The sequence below is a fragment of the Bubalus bubalis genome, chromosome 2 (genome assembly GCF_019923935.1).
Source record: "Bubalus bubalis isolate 160015118507 breed Murrah chromosome 2, NDDB_SH_1, whole genome shotgun sequence".
Classification (NCBI taxonomy): domain Eukaryota; kingdom Metazoa; phylum Chordata; class Mammalia; order Artiodactyla; family Bovidae; genus Bubalus; species Bubalus bubalis.
The window spans coordinates 60,000,306-60,025,265 of record NC_059158.1 but is presented as its reverse complement, the minus strand read 5'-3'; the positions used below and the strand labels follow the sequence as shown (position 1 = coordinate 60,025,265).

The following is a 24,960-nucleotide window of genomic DNA, read 5'->3' as shown; positions in this document are numbered from 1 at the left end:
GTGTCCCCTGGAAATGGATCGAAAAACTTCTGTTTTTTTCTAAACTGACACTTTTCCATCTTCCACACTGAAAGAGTTGTGTCCATCGCTTGGCATATAGTTTGTAACCGTGGGGTTAATATAGCCAAGGTGAGAGCAACTTATTTAGTAAGTTGCTGTGTACCTCTGTAATGCACAGTGAGGTGCAGAAGCATTCTCTTCAAGTTCTGACTTTATCATAATATAGCTCTATGGGTTTTTGTTGTTGTTGTTGTTTAGTCGCTCAGTCATGTCTGACACCAGGGACTGCAGCATTCCAGGCTTCCCTGTCCTTCACTATCTCCCGGAGTTTGCTCAAGTTCATCTTCATTGAGTGTTTATCTTTACTACCATCATCATTTACTTCTCATCAAAATGATGATTTTGTTCTTGCCTTCCCCATCACGAGGCAGAACATCAGCGCTTCAACCTTTAGTCCCTTAATGGAGTAACACTTGTTTGCGTCTCATTGAAAGTCTTATAAACCATCCTGTGAAACAGATTATTAAAAAAGAGAAATAATTTTCTCTAAACCATTCTTTTGTACTTAATACACATGTATAAAATTTATTACCTTATTGATCATTTTGCGACTAGCTCAAATTATAATTTTACAATCTACTTACATTCTTTTATTGTGGTAATATCTTTGTCTATATTTTTTATTTAACTTTTAAAAAATTACTTGTCTCAAAACTTTTCAGCTCCTAAAGTCTTATTATGTGATTTTTGAAATTGCTAATACATCTTCTTAAGATTAAAAAATAGAATTTAATTCTTAAAAAAAAGTGAACTCAGCATTTTTAAATTGCTAAAGATACCTGATTTGAATATTGTTATAGGCATTTATTAACTTTTTAACATCTTTTTGAAGAGACTATGCACAAATATTTTTGCCTTTGATTTTCATTGTAGTTATGTAGCTGAGAAGTAAATTATTAATAAATAAATAAATTAATGTAAAACTCAGTCCATCTGTATGCCATCCCTGTTAAAATTATCTCTCTTTTTCTTATTTTTAATAAAAAAATTGCTAAAATTTTGGCAGCTTGTTTAAAAAATTAGCCAGCAATTAATATATTAATTGAAAAGCATAGGAGTAAATTATGAATCCCATTATGCATGCTGAAATTGCAATATAGGGGTGTTTGTTATATAGGATTAATTTGGCTTCAGATTCTCCATGAGTTTTCGGTGTGTAGTAATGAGAAGAACCCCTAACACAGATGACTCTTCACCCAAAAGAAGCCTTGATTCTCCCAGGAGCCAAACTTTCCTAAATCACACAGAAGTAATAATTCTTATGCTAACTCCAATTCAAAAATGGTTCTCTATAAATAGTATGATACTATAATTTGGCTTGTAAAAATAAATACTTAATGCAGTAGTTTTCTGAAATATCAGAATTTACCAAACACAATATAGTCCACATCAAGCAACTGCTAGTCAAAGTAAAATAGAAGATTTATCTCTAATCTCAGCATTAATAATCTTTATGAGAGGAAGGAAAGAGAACAAAAGTAGGAACAGAATTTTGGGGTTTTGTGGTATTAAAAATAATGTAGAAAATGAAAATAATGTAAATTACTGGTATGGATGCTATTCTTGTCACATCAGTGTATAATGAAGTAGCAGATAAAGTTAGTTATGGGAAGAATCAGAAAAATAAACACTTTTGGTAAAATTTATAGATAACTAAAAGGTAACAAGCCATCTACCCTAGTAAATGATACACAGTTAAAAAGCTGAATTTCTGTAGCATCAATTCAGTTCAGTCACTCAGTCTTGACTCCATGGGCTGCAGCACACCAGGCATCCCTGTCCATTACCAACTCCCAGAGCTTGCTCAAACTCACGTGCATTGGATTGGTGATGCTATCCAACCATCTCATCCTCTGTTGTCCCCTTGTATTCCTTCTGTCAGTCTTTCCCAGCATGAGGGTCTTTTCCAAGAGTCAGTTCTTTGCATCAGATGGCCAAAGTATTGGAGTTTCAATTTCAACATCAGTCCTTCCAATGAATATTCAGGACTGATTTCCTTTAGAATGGACTGGTTGGATCTCCTTGCTGTCCAAGGGACTCTTAAGAATCTTGTTTAACATCACAGTTCAAAAGCATAAATTCTTAGCTGCTCAGTTTTCTTTATAGTCCAACTCTCACATCCATACATGACTACTGGAAAAACCAAAGCTTTGACTAGACAGACTTTTATCTGCAAAATAATGTCTCTGCTTTTTAATATGCTCTCTCTAGGTTGGTCATAGGTTTTCTTCCAAGGAGCAAGCATCTTTTAATTTCATGGCTGCAGTCACCATCTGCAATGATTTTGGAGCCCCCCAAAATAAAGTCTGTCACTCTTTCCATTGTTTCCCCATCTATTTGTCATGGACTGATAGGACCAGATGCCATGGTCTTAGTTTTCTGAATGTTGAGTTTTAAGCCAACTTTTTCACTCTCCTCTTTCACTTTCATCAAGAGGCGCTTTAGTTCCTCTACACTTTCTGCCATAAGGGTGGTGTCATCTGCATATCTGAGGTTATTGATATTTCTCCTGGAACTCTTGATTCCAGCTTGTGCTTCATCCAGCCAATAATTTCTCATGATATACTCTGCATATAAGGTAAATAAGCAGGGTGACAATGTACTTGATGTACTCCTTTCCCAATTTGGAACCAGTCTGTTGCTCCATGTCCAGTTCTAACTGTTGCTTCTTGACCAGCATACAGATTTCACAGGAGGCAGGTCAGGTGGTCTGGTATTCCCATCTCTTGAAGAATATTCCATAGTTTGTTGTGATCCACACAGTCAAAGGCTTTGGCATAGTCAATAAAGCAGAAGTAGATGTTCTGGAATTCTCTTGCTCTTTCGATGATCCAACGGATGTTGGCAATTTGATCTCTGGTTCTCTGCCATTTCTAAATCCAACTTGGACATCTGGAAGTTCACGGTTCACATACTGTTGAAGCCTGCCTTGGAGAATATTGAGCATTATGTTGCTAGCGTGTGAGATGAGTGCTGTTGTGCGGTAGTTTGAGCATTCTTTGGCATTGCCTTTCTTTGGGATTGGAATGAAAACTGATCTTTTGGCCACTCCTGAGTTTTCCAAATTTGTGGCATATTGAGTGCAGCACTTTCACAGCATCATCTTTTAGGAGTTCAAATACTTCAACTGGAATTCGATCACCTACACTAGCTTTGTTCATAGTGATTCCTAAGGCCCACTTGACTTTGCATTCCAGGATGTCTGGCTCTAGGTGAGTGATCACACCACCATGATTATCTGGGTCATGAAGATCTTTTTTTGTATAGTTCTTCTTTGTATTCTTGCCACCTCTTCTTAATATCTTCTGCTCCTATTAGGTCCATAGCATTTCTGTCCTTTATTGTGCCCATCTTTGCATGAAATGTTCCCTTGGTATCTCTAATTTTCTTGAAGATATCTCTAGACTTTCCCATTCTATTGTTTTCCTCTATTTCTTTGCATTGATCACTGAGGAAGGCTTTTTTATCTCTCCTTGTTATTCTTTGGTACTCTGCATTCAAATGGGTATATCTTTCCTTTTCTCCTTTGCCTTTCGCTTCTCTTCTTTTCTCAGCTATTTGTAAGGCCTCCTCAGACAACCATTTTGCCTTTTTGCATTTCTTTTTCTTAGGGATGGTGTTGATCCCTGCCTCTTATACAATGTCATGAACCTCTGTCCATAGTTCTTCAGGCACTCTGTCTATCACATCTAATCCCTGAATCTATTTGTCACTTCTATCGTATAATCATAAGGGATTTAATTTAGTTTTACCTCAATGATTTTCCCTACTTTCTTCAATTTAAGTCTGACACTGGCAATAAGGAGTTCATGATTTGAGCCACAGTCAGCTCCCAGTCCTGTTTTTGCTGAGTGTATGGAGCTTCTCCATCTTTGGCTGCAAAGAATATAATCAATCTTATTTCGGTGTTGACCATCTGGTGATGTCCATGTGCAGCCAACGCTCCAGCGCCATGCAGCTTTCTGTAACATAGAATAATAGTTTAGAGGATCAGATTTTCTATTAAGAAATTTCAGTCTTATAGATGGTAATCCTTCTTTGCTGTTTTTATTCAGTCACTCACTCATATCCAACTCTTTTTGACCCCATGAACTGAAGCATGCCAGGCTTCCCTGTCCTTCACTATCTCCCAGCATTTGCTCAAACTCATGTACATTGAGTCAGTGAGGCCATCCAAATATCTCATCCTCTATTGACCCCTTTCTCCTCCTGCCTTCAATCTTTCCTAGTATCAGGGTCTTTTCCAGTGACTTGGCTCTCTGCATCAGGTAACCAAAGTTCTGGAGCTTCAGCTTCAGCATCAGTCCTTCCAATGAATTTCTTGTTGTTTTTCAGTCTCTCAGTCATGTCCAACTCTTTGTGACCCCATGGACTGCAGCACACCAGGCTTCGCTGTCCTTTACCATCTCCCAGAGCTTGCTCAAACTCATGTCCTTTGAGTTGGTGATGCCATCAAACCATCTTGGTTGGGGATGTCCCCAACTAAGGGGACATCCTCTGTCGTCTCCTTCTCCTCCTGCCTTTAATCTTGCCCATCATCAAGATCTTTTCTAATGAGTCAGGTCTTCACATCAGGTGGCCAATAATTGAAGCTTCAGCTTTAGCATCAGTCTTTCCAATGAATATTCAGAGTTGATTTCCTCAAGAATTGACTGGTTTGACCTCCTAGGAGTCCAAGGGACTCTCAAGAGTCTTCTCCAACACCACAGTTTAAAAGCATCAATTCTTCAGTGCTCATCTTCTTTATAGTCCAACTCTCACATCCATAAATGACTATTGGAGAAACCGTAGCTTTGACTAGACAGACCTTTGTAAGCAAAGTAGTGTCTCTGCTTTTTTAACATGCTATCTAAGTTTGTCATAGCCTTTCTTCCAAGGAGCAAATGTCTTTTAATTTCCTGGCTGCACTCACTGTCCACTGCTCCAATGATTTTGGAGCCCAAGAAAATAAAGGCTGTCACAGTTTCCATTGTTTCCCCATTTATTTGGCATGAAGTGATGGGACTGGATGCCATGTCTTAGCCTTCTGAATGTTGAGTTTTAAGAGAGCTTTTTCACTCTCCTTTTTCACGTTCATGAAGAGGCTCTTTAGTTCCTCATTATTCTATATTAAATCATAGATTAAAAATGTGAGGCCTTGTTGAGTAGAATGTTCCAGATGGAGAATCTTTGTACTCTAAGGAGTCACTGTGTAGATGAGAACATTTCCTTCTCCAGGAATCTTACTGACCCAGGGATCGAACTCATATCTCCTGCATTTGCAGGAGGATTCTTTACCACTGAGTCACCTCAGAAGCCCCATGATACAGTAATTGATTTAAAAGTGCTCTTTTTCTGTCATTATTTGGACTATTGTTTATTGTAGTTAATATACCCAGTATAAAATTTAGTGTTGAGATTTTAGTTCTAGCTTCTCTGGTGGCTCAGATGGTCAAGAATCTGCCAGCAATACAGGATACCTAGTCTCAATCCCTGGGTGGAGAGGGTCCCCTGGAGAAGGAAATGACTACCCACTCCAGTATTCTTTGGAGAATTCCAAGGACAGAGGAGCCTGGTGGGCTACAGTCCATAGGGCTGTAAAGAGTCAGATATGACTGAGAAACTAACACTTTCACTTTCACATAGTTCTAGCTAAGGAAACCAAAATAAGAGACTTTTTTGTGCTCAGTATTATTGTATTATATAATAATATATAATGATTAAATAATTATTGTATTAAAGCACATTTCTAACCACAAAACTGTATACCATTATATATCCCAAACTCTTTTTCACTTAAAATCAATTCCTCATATTAAATGAAAGCCTACTCCTATTTTTCATCTTTTCTTGTGTAAACTGGCATGTTGTCTTATGTCCTTAACAACCAGAATGCTTATAAGTCTCCTAAACACCACTTGGATGATTCAATTTTGGGTTCCTTTGCTGGCAAATGGAACATCCTTTGATAGTACCCATATTACATACCTCTGTATCATATTGAAATTGTGGAAATCTTTTCATTGGTTTTAGAAACTGGGTCTTTATTTTATACAGTAATTTAGATACACTGAGAAATTTCCGTTGCTTGACTGTGCTGTTTGCTGTGTTCTAGTGGTTTGGCAATAGATTAGAGGTTGGGTTTTCCACCATTTGGTACTAATTAACTAGGGACAATCTGATTTCCATTTGTTACATTCACATGGCAGTGCTGCCTGTATTTATATCAGAAAAAAAAAAGTTTATTCTGCCCTCTTAGCCTTGTGAGCACTCCAGAAGATCGTTCCATTATAAGATGTGGACATAGCAAGTTAAATCAAATTGTTCATGATTCTTGTGTTTACATGCTTACATTTTACTTTTCTGGCTATAGAAGGTTTTAACCAAATCAGATCATTGCCAGGAAGTTAAATGAATAAAATTGCAGTCCTAAGAAATACTGGACTTTCTCTTGCTGAGTAAAATAAATGTCTCCCTTTCAATTAAACCAACTGTTACTGGATAAAAGTCTACCTTTGCATAATCAACTGTGTGGCCTCTGATTAGGCTTGATAGGGCAAATTATACCCTAAACTGTATATTTCGTTGTGGGTAAATAAAACTGCCTATTTATCTTCCTCTGGGGTTGTCTCAACTGCTATTGAAGATGGGCAAGGGCAGATTGTGAAAACTCTCAATTACACAACAAACCAAATGTGAATCTTTAAACAAAAGCATAAAGTTTAAACATGAACATTGATTCAAGAACATTTGAATTAACCAGTTCACAACTTCACTTTCACAATTGTCACTTTTACAAGTGATGGTTGTAAAGAACTAAACCCTGTCTAATGCGAAGAAAAATATATTTCATTCCTGTTCTTACAATGAGTACCTAATCAAGTCATTTGATCTCTTCTTGTTCCGGATACCTGGAAGAGCTAGGCATCTATATTGAAAATATGAATCCAAAGAATTTATTTTTTAAATATAATTCTAAGTAGAATTTTAAATTCTACTATTTTAATGATTGTGATAAATCATGTTTTAATCTTGAAATTATTTGTTTTATGTTTTAAAAGAGTCTCTCGAGATTTATACTGCCAAAATAACTAGCAGCATAAAATAAAATTTCAGTATCATTCTAATATTTCTAATCTTTAATGCATTTTTTTGTTATTGTTTAAGTGTATTCGATATTAACTGATAGGATTCAAACCCTTTTATGATGTCTCATCATTGTCATTCTTAGGCAGATATCACAGTTGAAATATTCTAATATACCAAGTCTTTACTCACTGAAAGAAAGAGCTATAAAACTATAATAGCTATAAATCTTAATTATGGACACTCATTATTAATATGTCTGAATAGCCTAACAACTCCTGCATAATTAACATATAGTTGTTGAGCATAGATTTCCTCATTTCCCTTAGTATAGTAATTCAGATCCCATGAACCTTCCTAAAGACCAAAGCACTTATAATTGTGAGCTTTAAGGATTAAACGGTAGTGCCATCAACTCTGTAGCAAAGTTCCAAAATTTTGGTTTCTAGCCATCTATCAAAATATTGACACAACACCCAACCTAAAAAAATATCAAGCCATTTTTATCTGAACTGTGTATTTCATTTCTAAAAAAAAATTCTCAAGCACTTAAAAATGGAAAATTAAAGAATGACTAGTTCCTGAACCCTTGACTTCAGAGATACTACTCAAAATATTTATCCAGTGCCCCAAATGCCACTATATGCCATTTAGGGGCTGTAGTCACATACTCTTATTCTTATTTACCAGGCCTAATAGATTGGGGCAGAATCAGACACTAGTGAAATATGTCTGTGTATTTAAACATGCTGGGTTTAGATTTCATTCTTAAAAGGAATCAGATGGAATATCTAATTCCCTAAGTTGAATTGTTTGTAAGTTAAGAATCACAAACACAAATGTCAGCAGAGCCCAGGCTGTGGCATAAATGTGTGTCCTAGTCAAGGGGTTAGAGTGAGGAGTTGGAGGGCAGACACCAACTTAAAAGGCACAGCTATTTCTCAATACCAGTCAATTATTTTTACATAAATTTTTGGGCCCACTTTCTGGATTTTCTAACTTCTAAACAGACTCTCTAGATTTTTAAGGTACAATCTTAAAATTAACCTGTAAACAACTGAATCAATGTTTTAAAGACCTGTATGACCCAAACAAAAAAATCCTAGGGGATCAAATGTAGATTACTGATGACCAAAAGAAACTGGGATTCCCAGACAATGCTAGTGGTAAAGAACCCACCTGCAAATGCAGGAGGCATAACAGACATGGGTTCAGTCCCTCTGTCGGGAAGATCCCCTGGAGAAAGGCATGGCTACCCACTTCAGTATTCTTGCCTGGAGAGTCCCATGGACAGAGGAGCCTGGCAGACTATGGTCCATAGGGTTGGAAAGAGTCAGACACGACTGAAGCGACTCAGCACACAGGTATATGCAAAAGGAAAGTAGTAAGAATCAGTTACTGTTAGAATTTTAAAACTTTGAACACTAAAGCTATTGATAGATAGCCCTGCTTTACCATTGAGAGTAAAAATAGTTCTTAATTGGGGTACTGACATATTCTATTATTTTCATATGATATACATTCTTCATTTATATAAGTATACTTTCTCAGAGAAAGTAGAATGTAAGTATTAACACTATGATAAAACACTAGAGCACTTTTAAGTTAGGTTTTTCTGGGCTTCAGTTTGCTTTGAGGAACCTGGTAATATGTTTTGGTCAATACAAATCATAATATAGAGTCCTCCCATTTATAAGCCAAATGATCCCAGGGATAACTTCCAGTTAATATCTTTTTATGTTCTACTCAATTCGGATGTCCTTGTCAAGTTACAGTTTAAGTTAAAACAGTTGCCGGAGTATAAATTAGAGAAAAATATTAGTTGACAGTTTATTATATACCAAGTAATCTGTTATACAGAATATTTAGGAAGACAAAGGTTTGTCCACCAGGAGCTTACAGTTGTTACCTATAATTACGTAAAGGTTGCCATCAACTACAGAATTTTACAGCAAATTATATAGACCATAAAATAGATCTTAAAATTATACACATATATGCATACATGTACACATATCTATAGATAGGTGTCTATGAAGATCAATAGGGAGAGCAATCATTGTGTAACTGTATATGCACAGGTGGTAAAGAATCCACCTGCCAATGCTGAAGACGCAAGTTCAATCCCTGAGTCAGGAAGAGCCCCTGGAGGAGGAAATGGCAATCCACTCCAGTGTTCTTGCCTGGAAAATCCCATGGACAGAGGAGCCTGGGGGGCTTCAGTCCATGGGGTCACAAGAGTCAGAGGCGACTTAGCGACTGAGCATGCATGCATGTGCGTATTAATAGTGATAAATTATATAATTCGGACCATCATAGACTTGTTTCCACACTGAATGCTTTCCTCAGCTTAAATTTCTCACTTTACACTGCCTTGTTTCCCCCTCTGCTTCCTGAAATGTGTGAAGTGACTTCAACTTTAAAGATGCTTTCAAACTTGTTGTTTCTCCTAACTATAGTTACCACCTTTCACCATGAAGTTTGTCAAAAGCCAGATTTGTGTTGGCGACCACCAAGTCCTATTAGTGTTGAAAAATATCTGCAGTGTGATTTGTAGCCTAGAAGCCTGGCTCCAGGCCAAATCCTCCAGACCCTACAAAGTTACAAAGTCTTTCTGTGGCAAGTCTCATGGGGGAAAGCTGCCGGCACCACTGCAGATTTAGTGCATTGCGTGCAGAGGAGTTGCAGGCCAAGACTTGGCCCCTGCCCCACCCAGGCAGCCACACTGTTACAGGTAGCTGCATTTCAGCCCAGGTGCCTCCATTTACAGGCCTCCTTATTGGAGGCCCTTGGCCTAGGCCTCTCTTAATGGTCTCATCCAGACCATCTTTGGGGGGCCCTTGAAAACACATTTTGACACTTCAGTTCAGTCTCTCAGTCGTGTCCAACTCATTATGACCCCATAATCTGCAGCACGCCAGGCTTCTCTGTTGATCACCAACTCCTGGAGCTTGCACAAACTCATGTCCATCGAGTCAGTGATCCCATCCAACCATCTCATGCTCTATCATCTCCTTCTTCTCCTGCCTTCAATCTTTCCCACCATCAAGATCTTTTCAAATGAGTCAGTTCTTTGCGTCAGGTGGCCAGAGTATTGGAGCTTCAGCTTCAGCATCAGTCCTCCCAATGAATATTCAAGATTTATTTCCTTTAGGACTGGCTGGTTTGATCTCCTAGGAGTCCAAGAGACTCTCAAGAGTCTTCAACATCACAGCTCAAAAGCATCGATTCTTCGGCACTCAGCTTTCTTTATGATCTGACTCTTACATCCATACATGGCTACTGGAAAAACAATAGCTTATATAGACCTTTGTCCACAAAGTAATGTCTCTGCTTTTTAATATCCTGTCTAGGTTGGCCATAGATTTTCTTGCAGGGAGCAAGCATCTTTCAATTTCATGGCTACAGTCACCATCTGCATTGATTTTGGAGCCCAAGAAAATAAAGTCTGTCACTGTTTCCTCATCTATTTGCATGAAGTGATGGGACTGGATGCTATGATCTTAGTTTTCTGAATGTTGCGTTTTAAGCCAGCTTTTTAAACTCTCCTCCTTCACTTTCATCAAGAGGCTCTTTAGTTCCTCTTCACTTTCTGCCATAAGTGTGGTGTCATCTGCATATCTCAGGTTATGGATATTTCCCCCTGGCAATCTTGATTCCAGCTTGTGCTTCATTCAGCCTGGCATTTCACATGATGTACTCTGCATATAAGTTAAATAAGCAGGGTGACAATATACAGCTTTAATCTACTCCTTTCCCAATATAGAACCAGTCCGTTGTTCCATGTCCAGTTCTAACTGTTGCTTCTTGACATGCATACAGGTTTCTCAGGAGATAGATATGGTGGTCTTGTATTCTCATCGCTTTAAGAATTTTCCGCAGTTTGTTCTGATCCACACAGAGGATTTAGCATAGTCAGTGAAGCAGAAGTAGATGTTTTTCTGGAACTCTCTTGCTTTTTCTATGATCCAACAAATGTTGACAATTTGATCTCTAGTTTGCCTTTTCTAAATCAAGCCTGAACATCTGGAAGTTCTCAGTTCATGTACTATTGAAGTCTAGCTTGGAGAATTCTGAGTATTACTTTGCTAGCATGTGAGATGAGTGCAATTGTGCACTAGTTTGAACATTCTTTGGCATTTCCTTTCTTTGGGATTGGAATGAAAACTAACCTTTTCCAATCCTGTGGCCACTGCTGAGTTTTCCAAATTTTCTCACATATTGAGTGCAGCACTCTAACCACATCATCTTTTAGTATTTGAAATCGCTCAGGTTTCATCATCTTGCCCTAGCTTTGTTCGCAATGATGCTTCCTAAGGTCCACTTCACTTTGCACTCCAGGATGTCTGGCTCTAGATGAGTTATCACACCATCATGGTTATCGGGTTCATTAAGATCTTTTTTGTACAGTTCTTCTATGTATTCTTGCCACCTCTTCTTAATATCTTCTGCTTCTGTTAGGTCCATACCATTTCTGTCCTTTATTGTGTCCATCTTTGCATGAAGTGATCCCTTGGTATCGCTCCACTAGAGAAATACTAGTGGTATTTCTCCAGTAAAGCTCAGTTTTAAGTATCTTCTACTCTTAGTTCTTTTCCTTGATCTTCCCTCTGTGCCCCTATTCTGTCCCCCAAACCAAACCAAACCAGTAGGAACCTTTTGTTCAGGGCTCCCTGGCAAGACAGAGAGAACACCCTGCTTCTGTAATGATGCTTCTGACCTTTGCCCAGTGCCATTCATTGAGGAATGGGACCTTAATGAAGCCAGCACTTTCTTTTTGGCCTCTTGCTTACACTATTACAGTAAGTGAATAAAGGCTCAATTATTATGTACTTTCATTTGTGTGGTTGTTTTAACTGACCATTCTGACATCTGGCTGCTCAACTCTGTCCAGCTCAGTATTTGACAATAGCTTTCCATGATGTAATGAAAATAGCTTCCAAAAGTCATCCAAAGACTGACCCCATACAGTATACTATAATAGTTGTTTATTATTATGTATCTCTCTGATTTATTTGAAGTCATTCAACAATGCCTGTGTTCATCCCCCCAAAATTTTACCACTTGGAACTCACTACCTATAGAAAGGGCATGATGATTGGAGTCAGATTGTTTTGAATTTTGGCTTTGCTTCTTACCTTGCTGCTCCTGCTGCTGCTAAGTCGCTTCAGTGGTGTCTGACTCTGTGCGACCCCATAGACGGCAGCCCACCAGGCTCCCCCATCCCTGGGATTCTCCAGGCAAGAACACTGGAGTGGGTTGCCATTTCCTCCTCCAATGCATGAAAGTGAAAAGTGAAAGGGAAGTCTAAAATCACAAAGAATCCATGGGCCTTGACCCCCCTATCTTTAATATGATAATGATATAATACTACTAATACTAAGACTTTAAAAGAATGATTGGAGGATTAAATCTAAGAGGTATGCTGTACCCCTTTTTGAAAATTCTACAGACTTAACTTTTTACTAGACTTTACTCCCACTGACATTTTTCCTTGTTGCTATTTTTTCCTTCTCCCATCTCATCACAAAGAAGCTCTCTCAGAAATAAATCTTCAGGCATTTGTCATTTCCCTCTCTACCTTCTTTCTCTTAAGTTATATTGAATGCAATATTTTATTTAAATATATAAAAATGTAATATTTCAGTAAAAAAGCATCCAATTAAAGAACACAGAATCTGAAGGTCCTGCCATAGGAAAAAATCTACTCAAACTAGTTGTTTTAATCTTAGAAAAGTTGTTTTGAAATTACTTATCATTTTCACAATATTCTTTCATGAATAAATTTTCATATATTCTTTTTCCTCCATGTCTTCTTTCTTTTCCTTAGTATATTTCTCTGTCATTCCTTTACAGCTGCTGCACAAAATGTCTGATCATGAGCAACATGGGTTTCAGAGATGCTCGCCCTCTTTCTGGCATAGTACTGATGATTCATCTCCCTGTCTAAATCTTTCTTCCATTACTGTCACTCCTGTCAACTCTCCCGATTCCAGACTATCATTGGGACTGTTAATACCACCACCTTCTAAACGGGGCCTTCCCAAGCCAGACAGTAACAACAGCATCCCAAGACCTCATGTAATTTGCTAAATAGAAAATTATTTTTATTATCCCAATTATTATTTTGAATTCTGCCAATATATGCCATTTATATAGTATTGGAAAAATCAAGTATGTCTTGAATTGATGATGTCATCTGGGGCCTTTATGTGCCATTTTTGCCTACTTGGGTCATCTGACATCAGAGAGTTTCTAGTAGAGAAATTGAAAGTGAAAGTTAGTCCTGTCCGACTCTTTGCAACCCCATGGAATTCTTCAGGCCAGAATATTGGAGTGGATAGCCTTTCCCTTCAACCCACTCCAGTGTTCTTTCTGGAAAATCCCAGGGATGGGGGAGCCTGGAGGGCTGCCGTCTATGGGGCCACACAGAGTTGGACACGACTGAAGTGACTTAGCAGCAGCAGCCTTTCCCTTCTCCAGGGGATTCCCCGCCTAGGGGATGGAACCCAGGTCTTCTGCATTGCAGGCAGATTCTTTACCAGCTGAGCTACAAGGGAAGCCCTTCTAGTAGAGAGTGGTGGTCCAAATCCACAAAAAGATGAAGTAGGACAAGTACTTTCAAGGATTCATCAGAAAAGAATCCAAAAAACAGTGGATATATGTATATGTATAAATGATTCACTTTGCTGTACACCTGAAGTTAGCACAATATTGTAAATCATCTATATGCCAATACAAATTTTAAAAAGAAAAAAAAAGATTCATCAAATATAGTAATTGGGAAGTTAGGCCATTGGTGATACTGGCAAAGCTCTTCAAGTACAGTTCAGCAAAAAGAGCAATCTAGAGACTTCTCTGCCAGTCCAGTGGTTAAGACTCCATGTTCAAGGGGCTTGGGTTCCATCCTTGTTCGGGGAACTAAGGTCCACATGCCATGGAGTGGGATCAAGAAAAAAAAAAAGAACAGTCTAGAATGCTCTTAACTGAGGATTGGATGAAGTAAACAGGCAAGAAATGTAATACCTCCTTCAAAGAGCTCAGCTTCAATAGAGAAGAGAAAGAGAAATGAGGGTCTAGAGGAGTAAAGAAGCTCTGAGTAAAGAGCTTTTTGGTTGGTTTGTTTTAACAAAGTCAAGATTCGAGTATCTTTAAATCCTGACAAAGCGGAGAGAGATGGATGCCAGGGGAAATGGAGAGAGAGGCTGATTAGGAGAACATTGCTGAGCAGGAGGAAGGAGCTGAGGGGTAAAGTTTCCTCCAAGTCTTTGTATAGTGTTTGTGACTGATAAACTATAAAGGGAAAGTAAGTTGCTAAAGAAAGGAAGATGTCAGCTATTTTATTATCCTGCATGAAAAAAAAATGTAATAACAGTCATGTAAACTGAATAGCAAATCAGTTGCTCTTTACACACAATCAGGCTTATTTTTCATTACCTACATCACCTATAAATCAAAAAAAAAAATGTATTCTGAAAACACAAATTTTAATGTGTACCACTCTAAGCAGTTCCAAGCAATGTTCATGTTCTTATAGGAAAAGTTAATTTCTCCTCACTATTTCTCTCCAAAATGAAAATTCTCTTTGGTTTATAGATGATATATATATATAGTTTCTTCCCTGTATGACAATTACATATTATGTAATTTTATATGTAAATTACATATTATGTAAAGTGATGATTGTTTCATTCTGACATTACGTCCAAGCCCAGATTGGCCCAGATAACTTAACCACTTTGGTGGTATACTTAGTGACTATAATTTATTTTACAAGGTACCTATTTATTGTAGAAAACCTGATGAAAACTTATTCTAAGAATAAATGTCACTATAATGAATATAATAGTTGGCAGTCACTAGAGTTATAAATACAATTTAAAATAGACTCCTGGAAAATTTTTTTAAAATCTTTATCAATTGCTTTTGAATGGTTATGTTTACGATGCATCACGTAAGTTCAGTTATTTCTGTCTAAATCTTGTAATCTTATGCAAACTACATTACTGCTATCAAGGTTTTATAGAAATTGTTTGTAACATGTTTTCAATTCTTTGATATAAATGGCAATTATTTCTAGATATAAAAATCCAATATAAAAGACACATCTCCCTATAATAGTGTTGTCACCATTCTTGCCATCATCTTTGATAACATTTTTGTAGAGATTTTCTTGCCATCGAGCATTTGGCATATGTGGTTCATTCGTATGAAATTGCCTACTTAACCATTTTTGATTTACAGAGGGGCAAGTTCATATGACTCAACCACATGTGCTGGGTTGACATGTCTTTTATATGTATGTGAAGTATTTTTCATTATAATGTGTCTACATGGACTACTACCCTAATGCGTGTTGTCTTCATTGCAGGCAGGCAGTGTGACACCTAAGTCACCCTCTACTGACATCTTTGATATGATTCCATTTTCTCCAGTATCACCCCAGTCTTCAGTACCTACTCACAATGGCATGCAGCTGCCTCCAGTACCTAGTCGATCTAACGAGATTAGTAAGCTTTCTAAACAAATCAATATTTTTTGCTACCTTTGTGTACATTTTAAATGTTTAATTAACTCTTTATGTGAAATCATATATCTTAACAAGCTCACTAGAAATTTTAATAACCAAAGAATTTTTGTTTATATATGTGTAACAAGTTCAGTGAATTATATATTTTACTTTATAATTCAGAGTATACTACTAAAGACATCACTATTTGCATTTAAAACTATTTCATGAAAAATGGTATTTTGGTATAAGATTAGTTCCATCATAATACAAGGTACTTAATTATGTTTTTATTGTGTTTGGGGTTATATTTTTAATATGTTTTAAATGATTACAAACAACCCTGGTGGTAATTAATTATCTTTGACATATATATATAGAGATGAGTTTAAATTTTTATCATAGGGTATGTGGGTAGTCTTTAAGAAACATATGAATCTATGAATTTCATATATACAAATCTATGAATTTCATGATTTCTTTATAACTAACTCAATGTAAGTGTTCTCTATTGATATTTTAAAAACTATAATAAATACATTGCTTATCTGATTTACTTTCATATATCTTTCTATATCTAAGTCTTTTTCTGTTGAATTAGAAAGCATCTAGCAGATGCTAATCATCAGTGTCTTGACTATATTTTGATCTGTGCCCTCTCACAGAAAGTGAAAGAATGGTTTCCAATGGTCATGATCAGTCAGCAAATCCAAAGGGTCCCTGAAGAAAAGAGTTTTACATATTATCTTTATTGCTTCCTCTCTGGTTCACATTTAAGACATTTTCAATGTAGCTGTGAAGTTTTAACTTAAAGCTGTGAAGTATTTCAGAGCCTATAGTTTATTTCCCCTGTGGAACTTAACAAAGTGCATTGCACATTTTAGGCATTCAGTAAATTTCTGATGGCTAATTTGTAAATGCAAAGTAATAATATTAGGTCAATGTACAAAAATATTTCAATACGTAAGTTGAAATATAGCCTGTTTAAATTCCTCTGAATATATTTTGTGTTGACGCAAAATATTCTTTCAGGGAAATAATCCATAATATACATGTTATGATAGACAATCTTTCCAAAATGAGGTATTTCTTGTCCTCATGAATGTCCCACATCTCTTTGTTTGTGAAAATGTTGAGAGGGGTGAAACTGTTAGTTGCTCAGTCATGTCCAACTCTTTTCGACCCCATGGACTGTAGCCTGCCATGCTCCTCTGTCCATGGAATTCTCCAGGCAGGAATACTGGAGTGGGTAGCCAGTCCCTTCTCCAGGGGATCTTCCCAACCTGTGGACTAAACCCTGGTCTCCTGCATTGCAGGTAGATCTCTTCTTTTACCACTGTTTGTTACCTCCTCTGATTTTGTCACTCTTTTACTCATTCATTTATTTAATTCAATATGTATTTGTTTGTCATACATAGTAAATTTTGAAATATAAGTTAGCTGTGTATCTACAATGGACAACTTAAAACCAAATAGAATATAAATTGAGAAGCGTGAATAGATTTTAAGACATTTAGAAGGAATGGTAATTGAGAGTTATCCATCAGGATGATGAGTGAGAGTTCAAAATCAATTACAATTCAGGATTTTAGACCATATGTTGTTAATGAGAAAAATTGAGGTAGAGAGGGAGAAAATGAAGGAGTTCTCTTTTAGACATTTGTGAGTTTGAAACATCTTTGGAAAATCTAGGTAGAGATAGGTAAATTGTTTTAAGGAATTTATTAATGAGAAATTGACATCACATCCTGCTATATTTTTTAATGTCTACCCATGCTGATGTCTGAGTTTAGTAAATACAATAATATATCAATAGACTAGATAGATAATAGATGATAGATATGGAGTTTTGATTACTGCTGTATCATTTCTATCTACCAACTATTTATCAATTGTCTTTTTGTCTATCTATACTAACAATTTAAGGACAGATTGTTCAACTCAATTTTAATTGTAAAATTGTCTAAAACTCTAATCCAATGGGATTTTAGTATTATGACTTTTTCTTTAAATGAAATCTTAAATGTATTCATTCATTTACTTTTCTTTATGTTCTAAATATGTAAAAGCAGAAACCTACAAGACTCTTTAGTTTTTCTCCTTACTGCCTGAGAACCCTAGTAGTTCTCCAGAGCATATTTTTGATCTCTGAATACATATGAGGTTTTAATTTGTTTCATATCATATTTCCTAATTGGTTATAAGTTATAGGAGGGAAGGCACTTGACTGGAAAGTCCTTTCCTCACTGCTTTAATCCACTGCCTAGCAAAATGTATGGCACATACTGCGTCAAATAAATGTTTAGTTGATAAAGGAAAGAATGACCAAATGAAATATCACCTATTTTTGTCCTTTTGCTCTTACATTAGATTAAATAATTTTCATGTTATTAATTACAAACTAAATCTTTTTAAATTGAAAATTAGACTTACATGATTTTTTATGGGTTTTAGATCCATCTGAGTTGGCCAAAATATGCCAAAGAGCTCTGTTTATTAATTTGCATGATATTAGTATATTTGATATTTAAATTAGTAGTTTCTTAACTTGGGGGTTTATGGACCCCAATGAAAATGATAAATTTAATGTTAAACCTCTTTCACCTAAAAGCACAACATGCTCACTCATACAAAATTTCATTGTACTTTAGAAATGTTAAAAGAATCCCTTAAGCCCACCTGAAATCTCTGATGGTTTTGAATCCCAACTTTAGAAGACCTGTGTAATGAGAATCTCTGTCTCTCCTGACAGACCTTTCTCTTTACTAATTCATTTCTTTCCAGCATGTGTAAAGCATCGCTTTATGTGTATCCTGTTAATGTGTATCCAAGATACTCTTCCAAAGAAAAGTTTCTCCAAGTTCTGATTTATTGCCTATAATAAACATCACTCAGGAAAATAAATAGCAACAATAATAATAACACCCATCTGTTATACCTAAGGTAAAAGTAAATCCCCATTCATTTAGAACTGCCCTGGCTTATACCTTTCATCCTGATGAAACTATAGGTAACATTCCTTTCATTCTTAAAAGCGACTTTATTTGGATGTAAATTCTATATCCTTATTTATGTAGTACTTACCAGCACCAGAAACTTCTAAGCATTTTACTTTTCTTAACTTATTTAATACATGAATCTGAAAAAAAAAATTTACAATGAGGTATATAACAATCTTTCATAATGGGAGTCATGGAATGGTTGAGAATATGTTATTCATAGAACTCAAGTAGATAAATATTACTTCTTACAAAGCATTTACTTTAGAAAAGATGGTTTCCTGAAAAGTGAAGTGGTTTCCCATTCCTTTCTCCAGTGGACCACGTTTTGTAGAAACTCTCTACAATGACCAAAAGAGAAAGGAAAGATATATCCATCTGAATGCAGGGTTCCAAAGAACAGCAGGGAGAGATAAGAAAGCCTTCCTCAGTTATCAGTGCAAAGAAATAGAGAAAAGTAATAGAATGGGAAAGACTTTATGAAAATTAGAGATACCAAGGGAATATTTCATGCAAAGATGGGCTCAATAAAGGACAGAAATGGTATGGACCCAACAGAAGCATAAGATATTAAGAAGTGGCAAGAATACACAAAAGAACTATACAAAAAAGATATTAATGACACAGCTAACCATGATGGTGTGATCACTCACCTAGAGCCAGACATCCTGGAGTGTGAAGTCAAGTGGACCTTAGGAAGCATCACTACCAACAAAGCTAGTGGAGGTGATGGAATTCCAGCTGAGCTATTTCAAATCCTAAAAGATGATGCTGTGCAAGTGCTGCACTCAACATGCCAGCAAATTTGGAAAACTTAGTAATGGCCACAGGACTGGAAAAGGTCAGTTTTCATTCCAATCCCAAAGAAGGCCAAATGCCAAAAAATGTTCAAACTAGCACACAATAGCACTCATCTCACACGCTAGTAAAGTAATGCTTAAAATTCTCCAAGCAAGGCTCAATTAATATGTGAACCATGAACTTCCAGATGTTCAAGCTGGATTTAGAAAAGGCAGAGGAACCAGAGATAAAATTGCCAACATCTATTGGACCATAGAAAAAGTGAGAAAATTCCAAAAATACATCTACTTCTGCTTTACTGACTATTCTAAAGCCTTTGACTGTGTGGATCACAGCAAACTGTGGAAAATTCTTAAATAAATGGGAATAACAGACCACCTTACCTGCCTCCTGAGAAATCTATATGCAGGTCAAGAAGCAATTTTAGAACCAGACATGAAACAGTGGACTGGTTCCAAATTGGGAAAGGAGTGTGTCAAGGCTGTATATTGTCACCTTGCTTATTTAAATTTTATTCATGAGAAATGTTGGAATGGATAAAGCACAAATTGAAATCAAGATTGCTAGGAGAAATATCCATAACCTCAGATATGCAGGTGACACCACACTTATGGCAGAAAGTGAAGAGGAACTAAAGAGCCTGTTGGTGAAAGTGAAAGAGGAGAGTTTAAAAAGCTGGGTTAAAACTCAACATTCAAAAAACGAAGATCGTGGCATATGGCAAATAGATGGGCAAACAATTCAAACAGTGACAAACTTTATTTTCTTGGGTTCCAAAATCAATGCAAATGGTGACTGTAGCCATGAAATTAAAAGATGCTTGCTCCTTGGAAGAAAAGCTATGAGAAACCTAGTCACCATATTAAAAAGCAGAGACATTATTTTACCAACAAAGGTCCATCTAGTCAAGGCTTTGTTTTTCCAGTAGTCAAGTACTCTTGCCTGGAAAATTCCATGGATGGAGGAGCCTGGTAGGCTGGAGTCCATGGGGTCGCGACGAGTCGGACACGACTGAGCGACTTCACTTTCACTTTTCACTTTCATGCATTGGAGAAGGAAATGGCAACTCACTCCGGTGTTCTTGCCTGGAGAATCCCAGGGATGGGGGAGCCTGGTGGGCTGCCATCTATGGGGTCACACAGAGTCGGACACGACTGAAGCGACTTAGCAGCAGCATGTATGGATGTGACAGTTGGACCATAAAGAAAGCTGAGTGCCAAAGAATTGATGCTTTTGAACTGTGGTGTTGGAGAAGACTCTTGAAGGTCCCTCAGACTGCAAAATCAAACCAGTCAATCCTGAAGGAAATCAGTCCTGAATATTCATTGGAAGGACTGATGCTGAAGCTGAAGCTCCAATACTTTGGACACCTGATGCGAAGAAGTGATTCTTTAGAAAAACGCTGATGTTGGGAAGGATTGAAGGCAGGAGGAGAAGGGGATGACAGAGGATGAGATGGTTGTATAGTGTCACTGACTTGATGGACCTGAGTTTGAGCAAGCTCCAGGAATTGGTGATAGACAAGGAAGCCTGGCATACTGCAGTCAATGGGGTCGCAAAGAGTCAGACACAACTGGGCAACTGAACTGAAAAGTGAATATCTTGCTACATTATAAATGTTATTGCCTATAGACAGTTTAATTTTTTGTCATTTAAGAGTGGCTTTGAATGTATTCAGAGGAAAGAAATTTCTTTAAAAACTTTTTCATATAATAAGCCATAGAATATATAAAAGCTCCCTGTCTATATATTTTGAAGTATGCATTGCAACATATACTTTAAAATATATGCACAGGGATCTTTTTGATATTCTATTACTCTTGTGGGTTGTTTTTTTTTTTTTTTTTTTTTTTGGCCATGTGGCATGTGGGATCTTAGTTACTCTACCAGGAATTGAACCCATTCCCCCTTCATTGGAAGCACGGGCACCTTCATCTTAACCACTGGGCAGCCAGAAAGTCCCCATTACTGCAATTTAAAAAAAAAAAAATTTGTGTGGGGAATAGGAGACATTTTTAGAGAAATAGTCTCATTGTGGTTACCTAGAAAGGTGATATGATTTCATGCTACACAAGGTATTGTTCCTTAATTTTTTTTTTTTTTTTCTGGCTGAAGGGTGAGATTAAAGTGCATGAACTATGAGTTAAGCTACTCACTAATCTACCAGGTCCTACATATTGTGTCACTATTGTGTTTCAGGGTCATCAATAAATAGAATAGGGAAGTTTCAGTGAATAATACATCAATTTCAGTACATTTAAATTGCTTCAAAATGAATAAAAGTGTAAAAGAAAATAAATTGCTTTGGTAAAATATAGGCATTGAAATATACTAATTATCCAACATTTAGTGATTTTGCTATTTCTTACTTAAAGGCTTAAAAACCTCTCTGAATAATAGTCCTTTGCCACCAAATAGTTTTTAAATCATCATAAAAATGGATTTTTGCTTCCTTTTGGTCTTTAACTATTGTGGATAGAGGCTCATTTGGTTATGCAGGTTTTTCTTGATTTAATCTTGCTTCGAAACTTAGAGCTTCCCTAGTGGCTCAGCTGGTAAAGAATCTGCCTGCAATGGGGGAGACCTGGGTTTGATTCCTGTGCTGGGAAGATCCCATGGAGAAGGGCGATGCAACCCACTCCATTATTCGTGCCTGGAGAACATGGGCAGAGGAGCCTGGCGGGCTGCAGTCCATGGGGTCACAAAGAGTTGGACATGACTGAACTTAACTTACTTCAACTCACTCCTTATCATTTCATTTACTATATTATTTTCTTTCTTTTAGAACGGGACCTGTTTGGAGCAGAACCTTTTGACCCATTTAACTGTGGAGCAGGGGATTTCCCACCAGATATTCAATCAAAATTAGATGAGATGCAGGTGATTATTTTAACAGATTGGCCCATAATCTTTGTTTCTTTTTTCTGTGATTCCTAGACAATGTTATATACTATAGTTAACCTTCCTTTGAACTATTATCAACTTACTTAAAATAATTGCTTTAAAATAACAATATACATTTCGCTCTAAAAATACTCAGATGCTAAAGATAAGGTTTTGTTGTGTTTTGTTCTTAATGGTGCAATTTACAGTGTCAATAAGGTGGTACATCTTTTTGATACAAAATTGCATGAATTCTTCATGAGTTCATTATTCAAAATCCAAAAATTAAAAGGTCACTGCATTATATTTATAAGATTTGATCTCAATCTTTTAAAACAATAATGAATTTCAAAATTGTGAATGGGTGAATGAAGGAAAAGCTTTGTAAGAGTGAAATCATTCTTTTAAAGGAATCATTGTAAAAGAGGTCAACTGTATGGTTATGGATGGAAACTAAACTTTTGGGCACACTGTAGTGTATACAGAAGTTGAAATACAATGTTGCACACATAAAATTTATATAATGTTATAAACCATGTACCACAATTAACTAAAAAAGATTAAAGCTGATAGCTAAAACCAAGAATTCCAAAGAAGTGGGGGTGGGGATGTAGAAAAAGAAGGAAGCATTGTGGGCTCTTCTGGGCTCTTACTGAAGCAGCGGACACCAAATGACCACTTGCTGAGGAATGTAGTCCAGCTGCATTTTCATTTCTTTCTTTCCCTTGTATTTTTCAATTCTGAGTTGTTCTGAAAGTTTGAAGATATTTTGTGTAGTGGGCCATGATTAATAATTAGCATTATAAGCACTATAATAAGGTCTTCTCTTTATATTTCCTTGTATATCTTGATGAAGTTTTTATATCCTATTTTTCACCAAAAAGACAATATATATGTGGTAGATTGCAGTCAGAGATCAGCTCATTATATCAATCAGCTTATATAAAGCTGACTGAAAAGATGTGATAAAGAGAAGATGTGATAAATTTACTTATTCAGCCTGGACGATATACTCACTCTTCTATGCTTTGTTTCCTGGAAAAAAAATTAAGGGGTGGATTATGATCTTCTAACACTGATAAAAACACTACTTCTTAGAAAGATCATAAACATCCTTTCACTGATTTTGGACTGAAGGCATGAAGCAGTTTTTTAAGTATTATGTGATTCTCCTTATTATTCCAGATGTAATTATTCCAGATGTAATAATACCTCTCTATCTTAAAAGTTGGATTGTTTAACATATCTTGAGATTTTTTAAGAATATGTTAAAATAAAAATTTCTCAAGTTGAATGATTTATAATTCCCTTTTGCATAAAAAATTATTTTAAATCCTTAATACTGACTTAAACTTTTATTATAACATTTCATAAATACTTACAAAAAGTTGAAAAGCATTTTATCCTTATAGATCTTATATAACTGTTAATTCAAAACATCAATTAAAAGCAAAATTATAACACCTAATAAAATTCTAATTACAAACTTTAATATAATAGCATGGATTATTTTACTCAGCTGAAGCTAAAACCATCAATATCAAACTTCTGTTGATATCAGCATGTATCTTATTTGATGACACAGTTTTGGCACATCTTTTCTATAGTTCAAATATTAAGACACTTCATGCAAATAGTGCATGATTATTTAGTGATAATGCTTTATTTATTTCATATGTAAATAATTTGTTTACCTTTTCATTAATTTTATCAATTATGCTTATTCTACCTCGGTGCTAATGTTCTTGTAGGAACAGACAAAAACATGGACAGTGATATGGTAGTATTTGTTCTCAAAGGTTATAAAAACCAAAAAGAATTACTACTATTTTTTTTTAGATTTTCACACAACAAACATTTTCTATAGATATTTGAAAATAAGCCTATATCTCCAGATTTTTGTAGAAACTTAGTTTGAGAAACAACGTATTAGAATGATTTAACATGTGTTAGATAAATAATGTTACACTGTGGTATTTTTGCTTTTGTTTTTGTTATTTCCTAATGTCTTTTTCATTCTTTTCTGCTTTCATGGTTGGTAGCGCCAGAGATGGTTGGTATATCATTTTCATATTTTAAACAAGTTATGGCTTCTTGAAGTTAAACCTTAATATTTGCATGCTTTATTTAATAAATACTCAAATAGCAGTTCACATGGATATATCTGATTATTATTTAAAGAGGTTTATACTCATATTTTGAAGTTTTTTTCAATGAATAAGTCACTATGGCATTGTCCATCTCATTGTTTGTCTGTTTCTTTTAATCCATGATTTATTTGCAAGTTTAACTAAAGTAAAATCATATTTTATCTAAAATATATGACAGCTTTCATCATTAATCTTGTTAGCCTGATTAATTGAATGCACACATTTGGTTACTATTTTTATCTTTGCATATAGTGTAAAAACTTAATACAGTATAGGTGCTAATGGTAAACAATCCTCCTGCAATGCCAGGAGACATAATGGGCTTCAGGTTCAATCCCTGGGTCAGGAAGGTTCCCCAGAGAAGGGCCTGGCAAACACTGCGGTATTCTCTCCTGCAGAATCCCATGGACAGAGGAGCCTCGCGGTCTACAGTCCATAGTGTCGCAAAGAGTCAGCACAACTGAAGCGACTTAGCATGCATGCATATAAATTA

At 36.2% G+C, this 24,960-nt stretch overlaps 1 protein-coding gene across 4 annotated transcripts in view; it reads left to right on the top strand.

Annotated features, from left to right (window-relative positions):
• Nucleotides 1-24,960, top strand: part of GULP1 (GULP PTB domain containing engulfment adaptor 1) — a 340,099-nt gene that overhangs the window by 308,378 nt on the left and 6,761 nt on the right. For 3 of the 4 annotated variants that reach the window (XM_044932614.2, XM_025273621.3, XM_044932608.2), the window contains 2 exons: nucleotides 15,497-15,635; nucleotides 22,220-22,314. In XM_044932614.2, the coding sequence (XP_044788549.2) occupies nucleotides 15,497-15,635; nucleotides 22,220-22,314 (234 nt within the window). Of the gene's footprint in view, nucleotides 1-12,981; nucleotides 13,207-15,496; nucleotides 15,636-22,219; nucleotides 22,315-24,960 lie in introns of all 4 variants that reach the window. The other variant, XM_044932616.2, reaches the window with a different exon arrangement.